The following is a 20,407-nucleotide window of genomic DNA, read 5'->3' as shown; positions in this document are numbered from 1 at the left end:
CTTTCCTTCACTATCCAATGTTATATTAAAAATTTTAGATTCATTTTTTGAAATTTTGTCGATGTCCATTTTCTCCTTTTAGATATCTAGTGAGTGGCTTAGCAATTTTAGCATAATTTTTTACAAATCTCCTGTAATATCCGGATAATCCAAGAAATGCTCTTAATTCTTTTAAGTTTTGTGGTTCTGGATAATTTTGAATACTCTCAATTTTTTTAGGATTTGGTTTCAACCCATTTTTGGATACAATAAATCCAAGGAATTCAACTTCTGTTTTCAACCATTCAGATTTGTCTGATTGTATTTTAAAATTTGCTTTACGAAGTGTTTCAAGAATTATTTTTAAATTTTTCAGTTGTTCTTCTAAAGTTTCTCCAAATATAATTATGTCATCAATATAGACATAGCATATTTTTCCAATATATTCGTGTAAAACATCATCCATTACACGCTGAAAAATGGCAGGGGCATTTTTCAATCCAAAAGGTAGCCGAACGAATTCATACTTTCCATTATTGACGGAAAAAGCAGTTTTTTCAATATCGTTATCATTCAAAGGGATCTGGTGAAAACCAGATGCTAAGTCAAGGGTTGTGAAGTATTTCATTTTACCTAAATTAGCCAAAATAGTAGACGTATCGGGAATCGGTATCTATCACTTATCGTTTTTTTATTTAATTTGCGATAATCAATAACAAGTCTAAACTTTTTCTTGCCAGAGGCATCTAGCTTTTTGGGAACTATCCATACGGGAGAATTATATGGAGACCTGGATGGTCTTATTATTCCATCATGTAACATTTTTTTCAATTTGGTTACAAACTTCGCTTTTAAAAGCTTGAGGATATGGATAAGATTTTGAAATACACAGGGTTTTCATCAACGGTTCTAATATCGGCTTTTATCTTGGTTGTAAATGTCAATTTCTCATCCGGAGGTAAAAAAAGGTCTTTATATTGTTGTAATAATTCATGAATTTTTTCTTTCTCAAATTTTTGAAGATGGTCATCCCGAATATTTATTTGATTGATCATTTGTAGCTTACGTTGTAATAGAGGAATTTCAAATTTTGAATCAATTATTAATTTTTCGTTTGATGTATCAATAACAGCTTTTATTTCCTTAAGCGTGTCATGACCTATTATTGCATCGAATGATTTTAGTTTAGGCATATGAAAAAAGTTTCACGTTAACATTTGAGTATGGTGCAAAAATTTTACCTTGAGAAAATTTCTCAATTTTTATGTCTCCTCCTATTGATGAAACATAAAAGGATTTTCAACCGCATGGGATATTTTAGTATATTTAGGATGAATAAAATTTTTATTCGATCCAGTGTCAACTAAAATTTGCAATGGGTTTTCCAGTTTTCCATTACCATAATGTAGAAAATATGGTAATGATGATTTTATTTTAAAAAATTCAATTCACAATCTTCTACAATCTCTTCATTGGATTGATCATCAATTGGTTGTTGATATTCAAAATTTTTACAATATTTTTTCAAAAGAAGTCATTTCTGGATCTTCATTATTTACTAAATATGGTAGTTCTTGAAAATAACTTTCAGAATCATCAGATTCAATATGGAAATTACGAGGTCGGTTTAGCATAATTTACCATATTACTTCTAATTGAGGGGTCCACTTCCATTGGAACTGGCTTGGTTGGAAAGTATTGGGTTGATTTATTGGTTGTTGTTTTAGCTGAGTTGTGAATTGAGGAACTGATTGTGTTCTAGGTGGGAAACTCATATGTGGAGGAAATTGTGGTCTTGTGAATTGGAAGTGTGGTGTAGGTTTTGGCATGTGTGGTATCATAGGTTGCCTATTTTGAAACTGATAATTTGGCATTTGTCTGTGTTGAAATGGATTATTTTGCATATTATTGCTATTTCGGTATCCTAAATGGTACTCTAGGTGGAATTAAAGGTGGCAATTTTGTAGATGAAAAACCTTTTGACGTTGAAGGCATTTCATGGTTTCTTGTTTTTGTCATTATTTTTCGAAACTCGATGTTTTGATAAGTTATGCAATACGCATATGCATTAGCTAAAGATTCAGGTTCATAATTTTTAAGAAACTTACCAATATCACCATCTAAACCCCTAATGAACGCATCAATTGCCTTTTTGTTATACATACTTATCATAGCTTTTGAAGCTTCTGGATGCTGGTAATTTTGATTAGTTTTAATTTGTCCTGCAATTAGAGAAAGTAATTTATTTATTTCGTCGTAATAAATTTTCAATTGTCTTCCTGATTGCGTGATATTCATCAGTTGGTAGTCCAAAGTCGTGAGATCTCGTTTCTCACCATAATATGTTAACAATGTTTTTTTTATGAGATTCCAATTTATATTCACATCTGAATTTACGAGAGCCGTATTTGCTTCTCCCCTAATTTTTCTACGTATAGTTGTGCAGATTGCATAGAATTTATTTTTTTGCTGCACAGAACTTGAGGGATTAACTTGATAAGCTTTGACAAGAGCATCCACATCTCGAATCCAGCTGCTTAACTCGTTTGATGAACCTTCAAAAATTAGGTATGGTGTTTATTAAATCCGGAATCTTTTCTATTGAAGATGGATCAGCTGGTGAACCATCCGGGTTTAAATAATAAAGAATTGGATCATTATAATCCAATTCCGTTGGCACCACATTTTGTTTTTTCCAAAAATTCTAAGCGATCGAGTATATTCTGAATATCGTTAGGCATATTTAGATTTAATGAGCCGAATTGTTCTATTATTTGATCCAGATTTTTTTATTTAATTGATTGGAATTATTTGAGAACTTTTTATTTAGTTACACAATTATAAACTACACTTACAAACTCTTAATACACTTATGCACTTAATTTTTCTTTCTACTCTGAAAAAAATAATAATTTGTTAATTATACTTACAATAGTATTCTTATCATACTCTGAATACTCTATTCCTGTAACGGCGAGTACTTCAGTTGTCCGTCGGTTCCGTCCTGTTACGTCGAAACTCTTTAGTTCGGGTATCCGTCCTCTAACGTCGGAACTCCTGTTGTTTTAAGACCAGACACGAGCCTCAACTGTCCCAGCGAAGATGCGCTGATCCCGTTTTTCCTATATGATGGTGACTAGGGGCGCTTTCTTCACGTCTGCTGCTGTAGTAGCGGTCGCCACTTGTGCTGCGGTAAAGTTGAAATTTTCGGATAATGCTCGCGATATTTTAACACTCACGACACAATTAACCTACACTCGCGCTGGTCCCTATTCGGGCGCCAGTTAATAAATTAAGAACTAAAACTTAATTTTTAAAAAAATGATTTCGGATGACTAACTTAAGACTGAACTAGCTAATTGAACTGAACGAACTGAACAAGCTGTCGCTATCGAGCCACATGCTCTTTTATTGGATATTAATTTATGTTTATGTTTTGATAAATTCCAAACGATGTTTTGACTGGCTGTCGGTTCTGGGATCGTCGATGCCTGGTGCTTAACTGGTGTGTTACTAGGGTGGTGCTAACTCATGTTTCTAATGGAGAATCATTGCTAGATCATAAACATATCCGGTTCGATTTTCAAGCAAGATCAGAGATAACAGAATGCTAACAGTGCCTCTGATGGGATTATTGATCAAATGATCTCAACATATCCTGTTCAACAAAGATAACTAACAGGGATGTACTTTGGTGGAACGACAAACTGGCAGAATTAAGGAAGAAATACAAATGATCGTTTTATAGAGCAATAATAACTTCTGATTGGGTTGAACACAAAATAAAAGTCTTAACATAACAAGAATTACAGCAGGTCAAACGTTAGGACTGAAGACGGGTATGTGAAAACATCAACAACAAGTCTTCACAAAGTCCTTTCGAAACACTATTTCAATGGTCTAGGTTGCTTCAAAAAAGTAGACGGCAGTTTCACTTCGATTCTTTAGAAACATTGGAAGTAATGGTGAGAGCTCTTTTCCCTGGATCGGTCCCATGTTCGGATGAAGAGCAGGTCTTAGATGAGGCAAGCCGTTATAAACGAAAAATGCCAAAAAGAAAATTTTCACACTAACGAGGGACAAATGGGCTTTGATTTCTTTTCAACCCTTAACTGAAATTTTTTTCACAGCTAGTGTTACGCTTTTATATTTTTCTTAAGCATGGCGAAAGGTACGAGTTGTTTTCATTCCAAAAGCTGGAAAGGGATAAAACAACTCCCTATGCCTTTACACATATAAGCCTTTCCTCTGTTTTCCTAAAGACAATGAAAAAAAAAGTTGATAACAGTATTAAATAAATTGAACTTCCCCTTTGTCAATCTCAATTTGATATGGCAACAGGTAAATCTAAAATCACTTGTAGGCAAAATCGATAAATCACTTTAAGCCAAAGAAATAGTCGTGGTTGCTTTTCTCGATATTGAAGGAGCATTTGACAATGCATCAGTTCAGCAATCTATAAGCAAGGGGCTTGGAACAACCCCCTAAATTAAACGCTAGCTCTAGAAGCCAGCCACTATATGCGTGGCGCTATTGCTGTGTAAACAAAATTAGGCTTTGTCCCATGAAATCCCGCGCGGTAGTGACAAATGTAACATGAGAAAAAATTAATACTATTGATCTCTATTGATAACTGGTTATCATTACGCCTAATGAAATGTGGCTGGATTATATTGCGACTACCGAAAACTGGATAGAATTATTTGCAGTTAACAGTAAATGAAATAAAAATGTCGCATTCAAAAAACGAGTAGATTTCGTGCCTAATTGTTATCTTTTGACGAGCTGTCAAATCAGCACATTCCCCAGCGCCAAAATTTTTGACTTCATTCCAGTTGTTCGTGGATGACAGCCGTTTCAGTCTTGTGACTTGGCACATATCTCCCAAATGGCGGGGAACGTGCCTCTACATACATCGAAGCCAAACTTCAAATTTTCAAGAGCACAAATTTAGAGAACCAAACATCCGTTTAAGTTGAAAACTTAATCTATTAGTCACCACCAGCTAGTGACCAAATCGATTAGGTTTTCAGCTTAAACGGATGTTTGGTTCTCCAGATTTGTGCTCTTGAAAATTTAAAGTTTGGCTTCGATTCATCTTCACCTTAAACATCCGAAGATATTAGCTGATCTGAGAGGTGGGGAGGTCCCATCCCCGAGATAGTCACCCATGATAATAAAGTTATAGTGACGACTTCCTTCGGAAGGGAAGTAAAGCCGTTGGTCCCGGATGAACTAGCCCAAGGCTAAAAATCACGTTAATAAAGATAGAAAAAATCTGAGGGGTGCGCAACTATCTGTGTGATCTATTAAGGGATGTTACGTTTAAGTCTGAGTTGTGTAAGATATGCAAATTGAAGTCAGTCAGCACGTAAATATTGTAAGCCTTTAACATTCAGAATAAAATAAACTGCTCCGCAAACCGCAAATTGAGAACCCCTGCACACGTTTGTATTCCATCCGTCAACCGAGAAGAACGACCGATCGGTGACGCTCACAGAATTTCGTATATCTGCACACCATGAAACCACCTTCTGCATAGCATCGAGAACGGGCACCAGGAAATAACAACCACATAAGACTGCCACTACCACAACGTCAAGCTAGAGCAGAGAGACCGCTCCTGCGCTCTTTTACGCACACAGTCGTCACACACGCCACGACGGGGGAGACGATTGAGAATTATTCGCAGCCAGCTCACTCAGTTAGTGTCAGCCCGCCGAAACGACAGTGCACGCAAATCGAAAGAGTCTGGTCTTCGTTGAAACGAAAAACTTAGCCGTCCATCTTGTGAAGTTTGGTAGGATAACCGCGTGTGGTTCCTCGAGTGAAATTAGTGCCAGGCAGGAGGCCCACCATTTGATTCTAGCCAAGGGTAAGACAACCCTAATTCCATTTGGCTCAAAACGCTGATTTCTGGATTCATTCGAACAGGAAATAGAGCGCACAGAGGGACACACGGACCACCATTTTGCATTTCGGTTTGCAGAAACCACGTTGCCCAGGGTAAAAACGCAAAAAACCCATACGATCAGCCCTCGAAGTCGAGAAACAGCGCGACGGTCGGAACCGGTGCGTGGGAACCCAACCAGTTGGTGCATTGGTAAGGCCTTTTACCACCCGTTTTGGATAAGCAAGTTTAAACGCCGTTTCTGTTTAATTGCGCAGTTTCCACCCACGCCGGACTACTGTAACCCTGATTGCACCATTCCCGAAGGTCAACCGATAGTCATACATCCCCGGGACAAAGAAAGCCTTCCATAGGAAGTAAGCCAAAGCCCAAAAGTTAGGCCCACCACCAGAAGCTAATCGGCCTCGTGCGTTAGGGCTTTCTTTTTTCGTTTATTGCAGTCAGTTCGAGGAATCATTGGGAGCAGCCAGACAAACCAGGCGGTGGCAGCGAGTCAGTGTGGTCTTCAACCCCCCTCAATCCGGTTCAAGTCAACCGCGGATCTAATCTCGCCAACATTGGGGAGGGCACCCGGCGGCGGGCGTCATATGATCACCGATTAGACGGATTCGAGGCGATTGGCGGTTCTCGGCTGGTGCAGGAAGCAAGCGATTATCCGGAGGGACGAAACTATCCGCTAGGCAGAGCAGCGTCAGAGAACTGCACGCGGTCTCGTGGGTGTCGTCAGTTCAGCAGCAAGATTAAGTCGGTGTGAGCATCGGCCAGAAAGGCGGAATGATGTGGCTGCCAAGCGTCAACGGGGTAGCGGCGGTGAGCAGGGCGCGCCCGAAAGTGCAGTGAGTAGAGCAAATCTAGTTTTTAAGCAAAGTAAAGGTTAAAGGAGAGGCTAGGAGTCAGAAGATAGGAGGAAAGGATCAGGAAAAGGAAAATGATGGTCAGTAAATAAAAACTTGTAACCATGATCAGTTTTGTGTTGGAATTCAGTTATTTGTGCGCATTCCCTTAAGAGCTTTCCGGGGCTGATCGAGGTTTCCATTCCCCCCTCGACAGACACTCGCAACATTGGCGCCCAACTGAAAATCCACAATACATTAGCTACCGTTAGCAATTTTTTTTGGTTTGTGATTCAGACATTTGGTTTTGTGCGTTTGATTATTCGGCCTATAATAATCAACAAAAATTTTTAATCCTTACGCATAGAAATAAGAAATGGATTACACACACTTGACGGACGAAGAGGTCACGTATGAGTTGGCCCTACGTCATGTAGTAAATTTAGGACCTACCACCCATAGAGGCAAGGTCTTACGTCTCAAGGCACTCATGCAAGAGGAGTCCTTGCGAGACAACCAGCCCACTAGCTCATGCCATGTAATGAGTTCACAGTCAAACATTGAGCACTGTGAAACTCAAATACAGCAGTTGCACATCAGCACTGAAGCGGCAATTCGCACTAACGATAGTGCAGCTTTAAATAAAATCCGAACACGTCTCAATCATTATCGCGACCGTTTGCAATTAATCCGCCCTCCGGTCGAGCTGCAGGAAACACACGCAATGTTATCCATGCATGTTAACGTGTTGTTAAACAAAGTGAACGGAACAAGTGTAGTGAATGGTGTACAAATGGGGGAAAGTGAAGTCAGAGATACAACATCAACTGGCGCTGTGAGGAGGAGGAGCAACAACGAATCGGAAGGAGCTGTTGGAGGAGTAGTAGATGCCACAATCCCTGTGGGCAGCAACTCCATTCAAGAAACCACACCACCGCCAGCTGTGCAGCCACCTCTGATGCCATCGTTTTCGGTTGGACACGGAAGAGGGCTGTTGTTCTCTAGCTCGTTCCAAGCAGCCGACCACGAAGACTGCCGACAAGCGGAAACGAGACGGCGAAGAAGTTCACCACCTCCTCCCTACCTTTCTCGGGAGTATGCAGGATGGAATCAACAGGCAAGAGAAACCCCATCGCAAGAAGCGCTGGAAGTGAGAATCAGGCAGATGCAGGAGAGAGAAGAGCGGATGCGAGAAGAATGCTTCAGGATGCGAGAAGAACTGGAGCGGCTGATCCGGCGAGAACGACCAGCACCAGAGCGAGCAGATGAGAGAAGAATTCAGAAAGCAGTGCATAACTGGCCGTTCAAGTTCCGGGGCGAGAAAGACACCACTTCACTTAACGTTTTCCTAGATCGGGTGGAGACGTTTGCGAGGTCGGAAGGCATGAGTGATGCTACACTTCTTAGCTCCATCAAGCACCTGCTGCAAGAGGATGCCATCGATTGGTACGCACGAGCAACTTCTCAGCAACTACTGCGTACCTGGGACGACTTCAAGAAAGAGATTCGAAGAGAGTTCTTGCCTAGCGGCTACTCGCAAATTCTGCGATTGGAGGCCAGCTTCAGATTTCAAGGAAGAGAGGAATCGTTTGCGAAATACTATCGCGACATTTCTGCGCTCTTTCGCTTTGTGGATCCACCGATTCCAGCGGATGAGAAGTTCTTCCTGGTGAAGAAGAATATGAACGAGAACTATGCGGCCATCGTAACAGCAGTAAGGCCACGCTCATTGGAAGAAATGGTCGAGGTGTGCACTGGATACGACGAGACGAGAATGCTTCTGAACAGACAGCGCAGGATTCCGATTCCGCACAGTGCGTTGCTGGAACCGAACTTCGCTACGCCTGTGACGACCAACAGAGTGGTTGCAATGCAGCAGCAGCCTCAACCTCAACGCTTTAACAGAGTCCATGCGGTGGAAGTTCAAGATATCGCTCATGATTACGAGACAGTTGACGATCAAAACGAAGAACATTGGCAGCACACCATCGACGAGTTGGCGGAGCAAGTCAATGCGTTGAAAATGAACCTAGAGCGGCGAACTACGCGACCAGGTTTTACTCCAAGAAACGGAAAGCAGCCTAGGTTTACAGACAGGTTCAAACCAATCGAAGCGGACAGCCCGCAAGTAATGCGACAACAGATGAGAGACACGCAATTTCCCGTACAACAGCAAAGGTCACAAGCCGTTCCCCATCAGCCACGCCAGCCAGAGCAGCAGCAAGAGCAGCCGCAAAGGGTGCAGAGTTGGCAAACGCGACAATGGAGGCCAAGTTCGCTGGAAGAGTCGGAAAACTACAACCAGCGAAGCAACTCTCTTCAGCAAGAGCCAACAAGACTGGTAGAACGCCAATCAGAAGAACAGCAGGAAGCAGAGACCCAGCAACGAATGGTGATGGTATGCTGGAACTGCGACGAAGAAGGCCATAGGTTTATGGATTGTCCGAAGCCGCAAGCGATCCTTTTCTGCTACCGGTGTGGACGAAAAGGCTACTCGTTGCGCAGCTGCTTCACGTGCCGCTCAGGTGCGGTAAACTACCCAGCGGAGAACCAGCAATAGAGGGGAGCAGCTCTCCGCTCAGTATCGGAAACCCCTCCGACATTCCAGAATTTCGTAACCTAAACTCGTTAATCATCAATCCCGGAAGCGACAACCGACCACACGCCGTCATATCTGTGCTGGGAAAGGAGTTAACCGCTTTGCTAGACAGTGGAGCGAACTGCTCTCTGCTAGGAGGAAATAAAGTCAGTCTGGCAGAGGAATACGGACTACAGAGAGGAACCGTCTGTGGCGGAATAAAGACGGCGGATGGCACGAAACACAAAATACACAATTTCGTTTATCTTCCCATCGTGTACAATAACCGGAACGAAGTCCTTCCAGTACTATTAGTACCTTCGATCCCGGACTGCGTCATCCTAGGGATGAATTTCTGGGACAAGTTTGGAGTAAAGGCTGTGTGCTGCACAGTTGAAGCAAAACAGGACGAAGAACTCGTCGAGGATCATGAGATGAAGCAACTGACGTCCGAACAGAAGAAGCGACTGGAACAAGCGATCCGGAAGTTCCCAAAAGCGGCAGAGGGCAAGCTAGGCCGTACGAAGCTGTACGAGCATCGCATCGATGTGGGTAACGCACCACCTCGCAAGCAACGGCATTACCCAATGTCACCGTATGTGCTGCAGGAGGTGAACAAGGAGATCGACCGGATGATTGCCCTCGATGTCATCGAAGAGGCACAGTTCTCTCCATGGAACAATCCATTGGTTGCAGTCAAGAAGAAGACCGGACAGTATCGCGTCTGCTTGGATGCTCGTCACCTCAACTCCATCATGGTGAACGAGGGATATCCAATCCCGCAGATAGCAGCGATCACAAACAATCTTCGAAGCAGCAAATACATCTCGTCGATCGATCTCAAAGACGCTTTCTGGCAGCTGCCACTTCATCAGGCTTCAAGAACATTGACAGCGTTCACAGTTCCATCCAGAGGCCACTTCCAGTTCAAAGTGGTGCCTTTTGGACTGTGCACAGCAAGCCAAGCCCTAGCGAGACTCATGACTCATCTGTTCGCCGATTTGGAACCGTTGGTATTCCATTACCTGGACGACATCATTATCTGTTCGGAAACCTTCGAAGAGCACATCGCTTTGTTGGAAGAAGTGGCACGCCGGCTGCGACAAGCAAATCTCACGATATCGTCGGAGAAGTCCAAGTTCTGCCGAAAGAGCATGAAGTATCTGGGCTACGTGATCGACGAACAAGGCTGGCGAGTGGATGAAGAAAAAATCCAAGCCATAGTCCTGTTTCCAACTCCTACCACAAGGAAAGAAGTGCAACGATTCCTGGGAGTTTGCAACTGGTATCGCCGATTCATCGCCGGATTTTCACAGCTAGCATCACCGTTAACAAGTCTGACGTCTGGGAAGACCAAGTTCCGTTGGAATCCCATCGCTGAAGAAGCTTTCCTCAAACTAAAAAGCCGCTCTGGTCTCGGCACCGGTGCTAGCGATGCCGGACTACAGCAGACCGTTCGCTATAGCATGCGATGCCAGCGACACAGCGATCGGAGCAGTGCTAACGCAGGACATCAACGGTGAAGAACATCCGATCAGCTACTTCTCGCAGAAGCTGTCAGCGTCCGAGAGAAAGTATTCGGTCACGGAGCGAGAGTGTCTCGCGGTGATCCGAGCGATCGAGAAGTTTAGAGGATATGTGGAAGGAATCAGATTCACCGTCTTTTGCGACCATGCGGCGCTCAGCTACCTAAAATCGATGAAGAATCCAACGGCGTTGATGAGTCGATGGCTGTTGCGGTTGAACGCGTTCGACTTCGAGATACGGTACAGGAAGGGATCGATCAACGTAGTTCCGGATGCACTCTCACGAACGGTAGCCGAAGCAGTATTCGTGGTAGACCAGGTGCAGGATCTGTGGTACAGGAAGCTGGTTGAGAAAGTGAAGAAAGAAGGCGATCAGTTTCCGGACTTCCGCGTTGCAAATAACACATTGTACAAGAACTGTCGATGCAAGGACGCAGTGGGAGCAGTATTCCACAAGTGGAAGCAAGTCGTTCCGAGGGAAGAGAGGTTGCAGCTGATCCGTAGATACCACGACGAACCTTCAGCAGCGCACCTTGGTTTCTACAAGACTTGGCACAAAATTCAAGCCCACTACTACTGGCCACAAATGCAGCAGGAGATTGGCGATTACGTGAGGAGCTGTGTGACCTGCAAGGCATGCAAAGCGCCAGGAAGGAAGATGATGCCGCAGATGGGAAACCCCAAACCAGCAAAGACCCCTTGGGAGATGATATCGGTGGACTTTGTCGGTCCACTCACACGTTCCAAGCGAGGAAACACAGTGCTATTGGTAGTAGTAGACTGGGTCAGCAAGTACGTGATCGTCAAGCCCATGCGCGCAGCGGATTCCCAGAAGATGGTGGAGTTTCTGGAAGAAGAAGTTTGCCTGAAGTTCTCTCGTCCAAGGCTGATATTGTCCGATAACGGGAAACAATTCGAATCGATGGTGTTCAAATCATGGCTAGCAAAGCACAGGATTGGTCACATGAAAACAGCGTTCTACTGTCCGCAGGTCAACAACGCCGAGCGCGTGAACCGCGTCGTAGTTACCTGCATCCGAGCATTACTAGATGGCGATCATCGTGAGTGGGATGAAAAGCTACCGGCAATCACAGCAGCGATAAACGGAGCGAGGCACGAAGCAACGGGAGTGAGTCCTCACGAAGCAAACTTCGGACGAAACCTGCTGTTGCACACGGACCTCTACACGCAACAAGAACTAAACACACCAGACGACCCGAAAGTGGCACAAGATCTGAGGCTGTCAGCAATTCGCCGAATCCAGAAGGTCATCATCGAGCGGATCAAGAACAGTCACCAGCGGGCGAAGTAGCGTTATAATCTTCGCACAAGATCAGTCGCGTTCAAGGTAGGAGATCTCGTGTGGCGCCGTACATTCGTTCTCTCCTCAAAAGTGGATCAGATCACCAGCAAACTAGAGCCGAAATTCGTTCCGGCCATCGTGAAGGAAATCCTCGGGACGAACCTTTATCTGTTAGAAGATGTTCTGAGCGGCAAGAAGGGAAGATTTCACGCAAAGGACATCAAAGCGGACCAAGCGTAATGGGCAAGCTATGCGAACAGGCGATGCCTGTCGACTATAAAGCAAACGCTGTCAAAAACACCACTGGGCATAATAACAGCGAACCAACGGAGAAGCATCCAACGAGCTCAGCTGCTTCTCTGTTGAACCGATCAAGGACTACATCATTCGGGATTTTCATCCGCAAGATGGAGATTCCGAACCGTTCAAGCTATGTACACAGGCGGTGCCTGTTAACCAGAATCAGTAGCAGTCAAAAACACCAATCTTCGGGAGATTTGACCACGAATGCTGAGTGTGAGAGCCCGCTACAACAACGCTCCACTTCAGCAACACCGAATTAGACTATGGCAAGGATTTTCGTTCATCCGAACGAGGTTCCACAACGATAAAGCTATGTCCACAGGCAAAGCCTGTCAACTATTAGTACCATACTCCAAAAACACGTACCAAGCGGGAAAATGGCAAAAGTCAGGTGTGATGAGCAACAACTTCTTAATGACTACCTCTCCACCTCGACGATTCATCAGGTTCATTATAGACCACGATCCACGCCAAAAAAAAAAACCTTGAACACGATTTGCGACCACATCAAGCTGGGAGGAGATCCAACATGCGGTACCCAAACACTTCCATCGCGCCAGGAGGTGTACCGTGCGCCGTTCGCGAAGCGGGAGAAATCGCACCCTACGTCACTGGAAACGGGGAGTAGGGATCTCGGAAATGCACCAGATGTATTCTCTGATAGGAGGAGTGGAGACCTGGAGATCGACGACCAAAAATCGGTTCGACGCGGAGTTGAAGCTTACGGCCACTATCGGGCGCAGTGAGACAGCAACTGGAGGGCATTGAGAGGAGGAGGACGTGGCTGAAGCCTACGAAGGGCACGGGAGATTGGAACCCCGAAAACCATCGTGAGTAGGGAGACTCCAAATACCATCACGAAGAAGCAGAAAAGCAAGCAGCCTACGGAAGGCACGGGAGATTGGAACCCTGAAAACAGCCGTGAGTAGGGAGGCTCCAAATACCATCATGAAGAAGCAGAAAAGCAAGCAGCCTACGGAAGGCACGGGAGATTGGAACCCTGAAAACAGCCGTGAGTAGGGAGGCTCCAAATACCATCATGAAGAAGCAGAAAAGCAAGCAGCCTACGGAAGGCACGGGAGATTGGAACCCTGAAAACAGCCGTGAGTAGGGTGGCTCCAAATACCATCACGAAGAAGCAGAAAAGCAAGCAGCCTACGGAAGGCACGGGAGATTGGAACCCTGAAAACAGCCGTGAGTAGGGAGGCTCCAAATACCACTTCGAAGAAACGCAATCGCAAGCAGCCTACGGAAGGCACGGGAGATTGGAACCCTGAATACCATTGTGAGTAGGGTGGCTCCAAATACCATCATGATGAAGCGGACAAACAAGCAGCCTACGGAAGGCACGGGAGATTGGAACCCTGAAAACTATTGTGAGTAGGGAGGCTCCAAATACCATCAGATAGAGCAGAAGAAGTACGTAGCCTACGTCAGGCATGGGAGACTGTGACCCCGAAATCCACAATAGGGAGACTCCAGATACCAGAACTAGACAACGAGCAAAGCGCATCGTAGACCATGTCCGCAGCGAGCTGCCAACCAAGTGGTCATGCCGTTTGTCGAACGAGATAAATCGAGCCCACCATCAAGATTCGACCACCCACTACACAGAGCTATGAGAGGCACTACTACAAAGACACAAAATACGATCTCGGTAATCCAAGTACATCCAAGACTGGATGAGTGCACACAAACCCTCAAGTGTATCCAGTCAATTCAAATGCGTGGCCAAGGGTTAAAGATCTGGGGGTCGTCATGAAATCTTCATCCCAAGGTAACGCGACCAGGGGCGCGGTAAAACCCCATTCTCGGGCTCATGACGATTTAGTCGCGGAAATGCTTCTTTTCTCAGTTTTATGCACAAACCAAAACAAACCAATTTAGTCCTTGTAAAAAGTTTGTAAATATAGCTTCTATGTTTAGTGTGCGATTAAGCCTATTTTAGCCAATAAAATAGGCTAGAATCCGATTTGAAAGTTTTGCCGTAGTTTGCTCGGATTTGAGGAAGCTGGACAAGGACTTTGGTCAGAGACGATTTGAGAGGTCTATGATTCTGCCAGGCGCAGCTGGCGTGATATTGAGTCTAGTATTAAGATTATGCAGTTTAAGCGATTTGATTTGGCAAGCAACCAAGGCTTGCGTATATGAGTTTAGTTTACGGTGTAAGGTTAAAGAACCAGATGTAACTTGAGGTCTGCTCAAGCGTTTAGTTGACCGACTTGTCTCTGACCATCATCCTAGGAGGATGATTGAAGATTTTGTGAATTTTTCATAAATCGCTTTCTCATCGATTTATGAAAATTCTTCCGCTACGGTAGAGTTGTGTTACGTTTAAGTCTGAGTTGTGTAAGATATGCAAATTGAAGTCAGTCAGCACGTAAATATTGTAAGCCTTTAACATTCAGAATAAAATAAACTGCTCCGCAAACCGCAAATTGAGAACCCCTGCACACGTTTGTATTCCATCCGTCAACCGAGAAGAACGACCGATCGGTGACGCTCACAGAATTTCGTATATCTGCACACCATGAAACCACCTTCTGCATAGCATCGAGAACGGGCACCAGGAAATAACAACCACATAAGACTGCCACTACCACAACGTCAAGCTAGAGCAGAGAGACCGCTCCTGCGCTCTTTTACGCACACAGTCGTCACACACGCCACGACGGGGGCGACGATTGAGAATTATTCGCAGCCAGCTCACTCAGTTAGTGTCAGCCCGCCGAAACGACAGTGCACGCAAATCGAAAGAGTCTGGTCTTCGTTGAAACGAAAAACTTAGCCGTCCATCTTGTGAAGTTTGGTAGGATAACCGCGTGTGGTTCCTCGAGTGAAATTAGTGCCAGGCAGGAGGCCCACCATTTGATTCTAGCCAAGGGTAAGACAACCCTAATTCCATTTGGCTCAAAACGCTGATTTCTGGATTCATTCGAACAGGAAATAGAGCGCACAGAGGGACACACGGACCACCATTTTGCATTTCGGTTTGCAGAAACCACGTTGCCCAGGGTAAAAACGCAAAAAACCCATACGATCAGCCCTCGAAGTCGAGAAACAGCGCGACGGTCGGAACCGGTGCGTGGGAACCCAACCAGTTGGTGCATTGGTAAGGCCTTTTACCACCCGTTTTGGATAAGCAAGTTTAAACGCCGTTTCTGTTTAATTGCGCAGTTTCCACCCACGCCGGACTACTGTAACCCTGATTGCACCATTCCCGAAGGTCAACCGATAGTCATACATCCCCGGGACAAAGAAAGCCTTCCATAGGAAGTAAGCCAAAGCCCAAAAGTTAGGCCCACCACCAGAAGCTAATCGGCCTCGTGCGTTAGGGCTTTCTTTTTTCGTTTATTGCAGTCAGTTCGAGGAATCATTGGGAGCAGCCAGACAAACCAGGCGGTGGCAGCGAGTCAGTGTGGTCTTCAACCCCCCTCAATCCGGTTCAAGTCAACCGCGGATCTAATCTCGCCAACATTGGGGAGGGCACCCGGCGGCGGGCGTCATATGATCACCGATTAGACGGATTCGAGGCGATTGGCGGTTCTCGGCTGGTGCAGGAAGCAAGCGATTATCCGGAGGGACGAAACTATCCGCTAGGCAGAGCAGCGTCAGAGAACTGCACGCGGTCTCGTGGGTGTCGTCAGTTCAGCAGCAAGATTAAGTCGGTGTGAGCATCGGCCAGAAAGGCGGAATGATGTGGCTGCCAAGCGTCAACGGGGTAGCGGCGGTGAGCAGGGCGCGCCCGAAAGTGCAGTGAGTAGAGCAAATCTAGTTTTTAAGCAAAGTAAAGGTTAAAGGAGAGGCTAGGAGTCAGAAGATAGGAGGAAAGGATCAGGAAAAGGAAAATGATGGTCAGTAAATAAAAAACTTGTAACCATGATCAGTTTTGTGTTGGAATTCAGTTATTTGTGCGCATTCCCTTAAGAGCTTTCCGGGGCTGATCGAGGTTTCCATTCCCCCCTCGACAGACACTCGCAACAGGGATGCCCTTAAGGTGAAGATAAATCAAAGCCAAACCTCAAATTTTCAAGAGCACGAATCTGGAGAACCAAACAATTGTTTAAGCTGAAAACTTTATCGATTGGCTACTAGCTGGTGGTGACCAATCGATAAGGTTTCAGCTCAAATAGGTGTTCGCTTCTCCAGATTTGTGCTCTTGAAAATTTGAGGTTTGGCTTCGATTCATCTTCACCTTAAATTAATTTGAAATGCTGACAATTTCAATTATTGCGCTGAATTTTAAACAGCACATGTGACGGAGCGCATGAGACCGCAGTGAGACACATCTCCAGAAAAATGAGGTGCACCAAAAAAGGTCTCACAATGTACCCGTGCGCTAGCAAGCAATGAGCCTCCTGCACCTAAGGCTACAGCACGTGCACAGTAACTCTACTCAAAAAAAAAAAAAAATGAGGAAATCGCTCAAAAGATGATGACTAAGTTACAAAAGCTTGATTGCACAGTTAATTAATTGTTAAGTTCAAGACAGTTCCAGCCGAAGGAATATTGCTGTTATGAGGCTTTGAAGTTTTGAAGTTTATGTGTACACGAAGAAACACGTGTCAAATGAACAAATTGAAATTGAAACTGCGAAATGAAACCACGTGCTCCGGTGGGGATAGAACCCACGACTTCGCTTGCGCACAATCGTTTTGCAGCATCCTCTTTAGAATCCATTGTGATATGAAGCAAAAAATATTAAAAAAATCTTATGCGAAGAAAGAGCAAACCTTTTTCCTTCCATTTTCTCCTTTTCCTTTCCCATCGTTTAGATTATGAAATAGGCTCAAATATGGCATGGCACAAATCTCCCACTTAGCGGAGACCGTACACCTGGAATTGACCTTCTGGTAACTGATAAGTTATTTTTTTTAAGTAGTTCTCTTATAAGCAGGTAAATTCGCAACATCTGTAAAATTTCTGAACTGTTGCTGCAAATGAAATGCAATATGTGATTGACAAAATGTTTATAAAAGCTCATGATAGTTTTTCATTCCGTTGCAGAGGCAGTTGTTGTGACCAAAATGATTTTTTTTGGTGTTAGTTTAGTCTTACCCAATAAGTATGATAGTGTTGCCTAGCACAATACTCCTAAATAGAAGAAATTAATATAATGTTTGAAATGATAATATAAAAAATCTAGTGGTTAAACTCTAACGATTTGTATTTATCGTATACTCTTCTCTCCTTTCCAGATGTATAGGTCGCGTGATTCTCACCATGTTCTGCCAAAATAACAACATCATTCAAAACCCGCCGATCCCTGTCCTCGATAGGAAAAACCTAGTCGAGACTGCTAGACCGGATAACAGTACCTTCCAAGAGCTGACTGACACCGTTGTGTTGAAGCGGTCCGGTCGGGTACTGCGGAAAGTCGAAGGAGCACCACCAATCGTGGCCAGGACTTTCAAACCACTGAAACATGAACCTGTGGTGATTCGGTATGGCGGAAGATTTATTCGAACGGCGGAGTTGATGTACATATTGAAGCCATTGGTACACTTGGCTTGCGTTCGTCGGTACGGATTTAAAAGCTGGAAGTCTTACCTGGTACCGATGGCTATCGATGTAGCGAGGTGAGTTTGTTCAATCATGTGTAATGGAAATTGTTTTATATCACTATTAATTTTCTAGCTTACGCATTTACTACAAAAACCGTGAGGATCTATCCAAAGAGCAGAAGCAGGAATTATCCCGGCGGTGCGTATCGATGCTGCTCTATTTGATGCGTTCTCCATTCTATGATAAATATAGCAAGCAACGGATTGCCTCACTGCTGACTGGTATTGGAAATAAGGTTCCACTGACGGGCACCATAACCAACTTGATTCTGTCCTACATTCCACACTGGCAGGAGACCTACTTCTACATGTGGTCAACCTAAAAACAATAGGTTTTCAACCTATTTTTTGTAATACCTTTCAATTAATGCGTATTTACATAGTCTAAGGAACATAGCGGTGATTGACAATTTTATCGACTTAGAAGTTAGAACGAGAAACTGCGGGTGAAGTGATAGCGTGGAAAGCCGGATTGATTGTTTTGGCAAAACATGCTGGTTGGAGGATGGATGGTTTAGTTGAAAGTAATGTATATAGGCTGCTAACGAGCTGTTGCGGTATGAGATTTCGGAGAATAAAATACTATAGAGCAAATGGGAAAAATACTTATGGTGGTTTTCATCTTTTTAATATTTGCGGTAATAATATGATCTTATACGAAATAGCAAAAATAAGTTGGATAACGACTCGTGCTGTAATAATCATCATTCTGCACTTGTTGTGTAAACTGCTATAACATTAGCAATTTTTGAAAGCATGGTAGAATACCGGATCCTTTTCTTGACTCTTTTGGTTCACTTCGACAGTGGGGTTTTTGAAAGCTAGGGTACAGAGCTACTTGGGCACTTTTATGATTCACTTTGCCATGAGGGGTTTTTCTCTACCGAAATGTCTTAAACTTTGCAATACGAACAACTTCAATACTAAGCTAATATTTAACTATAACATGGGGCCCAGATAGCCGTAGCGGTAAACGCGCAGCTATTGAGCATGACCATGCTGAGGGTCGTGGGTTCGAATCCCGCTGGTCGAGGATGTTTTCGTAAAGGAAATTTTCTCGATTCCCAGTATCTTCGTACCTGCCACACGATATACACATGCAAAAATGGTCAATCGGCAAAGAAAGCTCTCAGTTAATAGCTGTGGAAGTGCTCATAAGAACACTAATCTGAGAAGCAGGCTTTGTCCCAGTTGGGACGTAACGCCAGAAAGAAGAAGAAGATGCGTCGTATTGAAGTACTCCTTGTTTCAGACAATTCGGTTGACATAAACCCCTCATGCCAAAGTGAATCATGGAAGTGCCCAAGTAGCGCTACACCCAATTCAAGTTACAAATACAGTATCTATATAAATAAAAATGGAATGGTGTTTGTATGTCACGAAATGGCCTACGAACGGATTAACGGATTTGAATGATTATTTCTCCGTTTTGTTCGTCAAGGGTTCCGACGTGTTCGTGCGTATAAAAATCCCAAGATATTTACCGGGAAAGCCGAAAAATCGAGAGTGGACGGAACTGCCATTTTGTATAGGACGATCCATAGCGTATACAACAGCCTACTTGATGGCAAGACGAAGTTTGCCGGGACCACTAGTTGGAAATAAAAAAGGAAACAAATGCCGATTTTCATACAAAATTTTCATGTTTGGAGGCCTATACTGCCCATAACTGCATGTTTGTCACATTCGACATTTTTAACAATTTCGAGTTAATACCGGGGAGAGTCATCAAATGATAAATACTTTCGATCAACTTACTGAAATCTTTGAGATTGTTCTAGAAAATTCGATAAAAATATCAAGTTATTTTGTCACATTGACAATTGTAACCGCATAACAGTCACATTGAGATTATACATAAGCCTCATAATGCAGTAACAACGAATTTTTTTTCAGAATTATTTTCTGACTATTCATCCAATATGCGATATGAGTTGTACAAAATTTGAGTTTTGAATTCTGAGTGATTTTTTGAAATTGTAGTTCCCTCCCATACTGCAATAAAATGATAACTTGGTAAGGTACCGTAGGGTAATTGGATACAGAAAAATCAATAGTCAACTTCATTGTTATGTACAGCTAACGTTAATAATGTTAATCAAACTTTTTTCTGTGGATGAGAAGTGAGGGACTAATACTACTTCAAATCACCATTTATTTTGATTTTTTTTATTGTTATGTAATGAGTATGAGGAACTTGAAAATTTGCGCCAAATGATCCACCAATAAAAAAAATCTATTCTCAAAACAAATGTGGTGTAATTATGTATAGTATGAATGACATTAGAGTAAGGTGGGGCAAAAGTTCGACCTTAGTGGTATAATCAAAGTTTTCAGGAAAACAATAGTAGTTAAAACAAAACAAATACCATACAGTGAACCTTCAACATATTGGCTATAATTTTTCTGA

General features: G+C 43.7%; 1 protein-coding gene and 2 long non-coding RNA genes across 3 annotated transcripts; all 3 read left to right on the top strand.

Moving 5' to 3' along the window:
* The first annotated feature begins 5,210 nt into the window (after positions 1-5,210).
* LOC110680465 lies at positions 5,211-7,022 on the top strand. Its single transcript, XR_002502887.1, has 4 exons — positions 5,211-5,854; positions 5,914-6,082; positions 6,148-6,246; positions 6,306-7,022. It is a non-coding gene; the product is annotated as an uncharacterized LOC110680465 (long non-coding RNA).
* A 7,730-nt stretch (positions 7,023-14,752) lies between these two features.
* Positions 14,753-16,461, top strand: LOC110680466. Its single transcript, XR_002502888.1, has 4 exons — positions 14,753-15,317; positions 15,377-15,545; positions 15,611-15,709; positions 15,769-16,461. It is a non-coding gene; the product is annotated as an uncharacterized LOC110680466 (long non-coding RNA).
* Positions 16,462-17,610: 1,149 nt separating this feature from the next.
* LOC110680462 (peroxisomal membrane protein PEX16-like) lies at positions 17,611-18,602 on the top strand. The gene is made up of 2 exons (XM_021856266.1): positions 17,611-18,012; positions 18,071-18,602. The coding sequence occupies exons 1-2, from the start codon at positions 17,657-17,659 to the stop codon at positions 18,318-18,320; spliced, it is 606 nt and encodes a 201-aa protein (XP_021711958.1). The 5' UTR covers positions 17,611-17,656; the 3' UTR covers positions 18,321-18,602.
* Positions 18,603-20,407: the final 1,805 nt, after the last annotated feature.

The sequence above is a fragment of the Aedes aegypti genome, unplaced genomic scaffold, assembly GCF_002204515.2.
Source record: "Aedes aegypti strain LVP_AGWG unplaced genomic scaffold, AaegL5.0 Primary Assembly AGWG_AaegL5_hic_scaff_1435_46_PBJ_arrow, whole genome shotgun sequence".
Taxonomy (NCBI): domain Eukaryota; kingdom Metazoa; phylum Arthropoda; class Insecta; order Diptera; family Culicidae; genus Aedes; species Aedes aegypti.
Note: the sequence above shows the minus strand (reverse complement) of the source record. Positions and strands in the feature narration are given on the sequence as shown.

What these genes read in the sequence shown, in the direction of transcription:
- LOC110680462 (XM_021856266.1), top strand. Translation starts at nt 17,657, where the DNA reads ATGTTCTGCCAAAATAACAACATCATTCAAAACCCGCCGATCCCTGTC. An exon ending in ATGGCTATCGATGTAGCGAG is followed by an intron (nt 18,013 to 18,070) that starts GTGAGTTTGTTC and finishes TTAATTTTCTAG; the next exon opens with CTTACGCATTTACTACAAAA.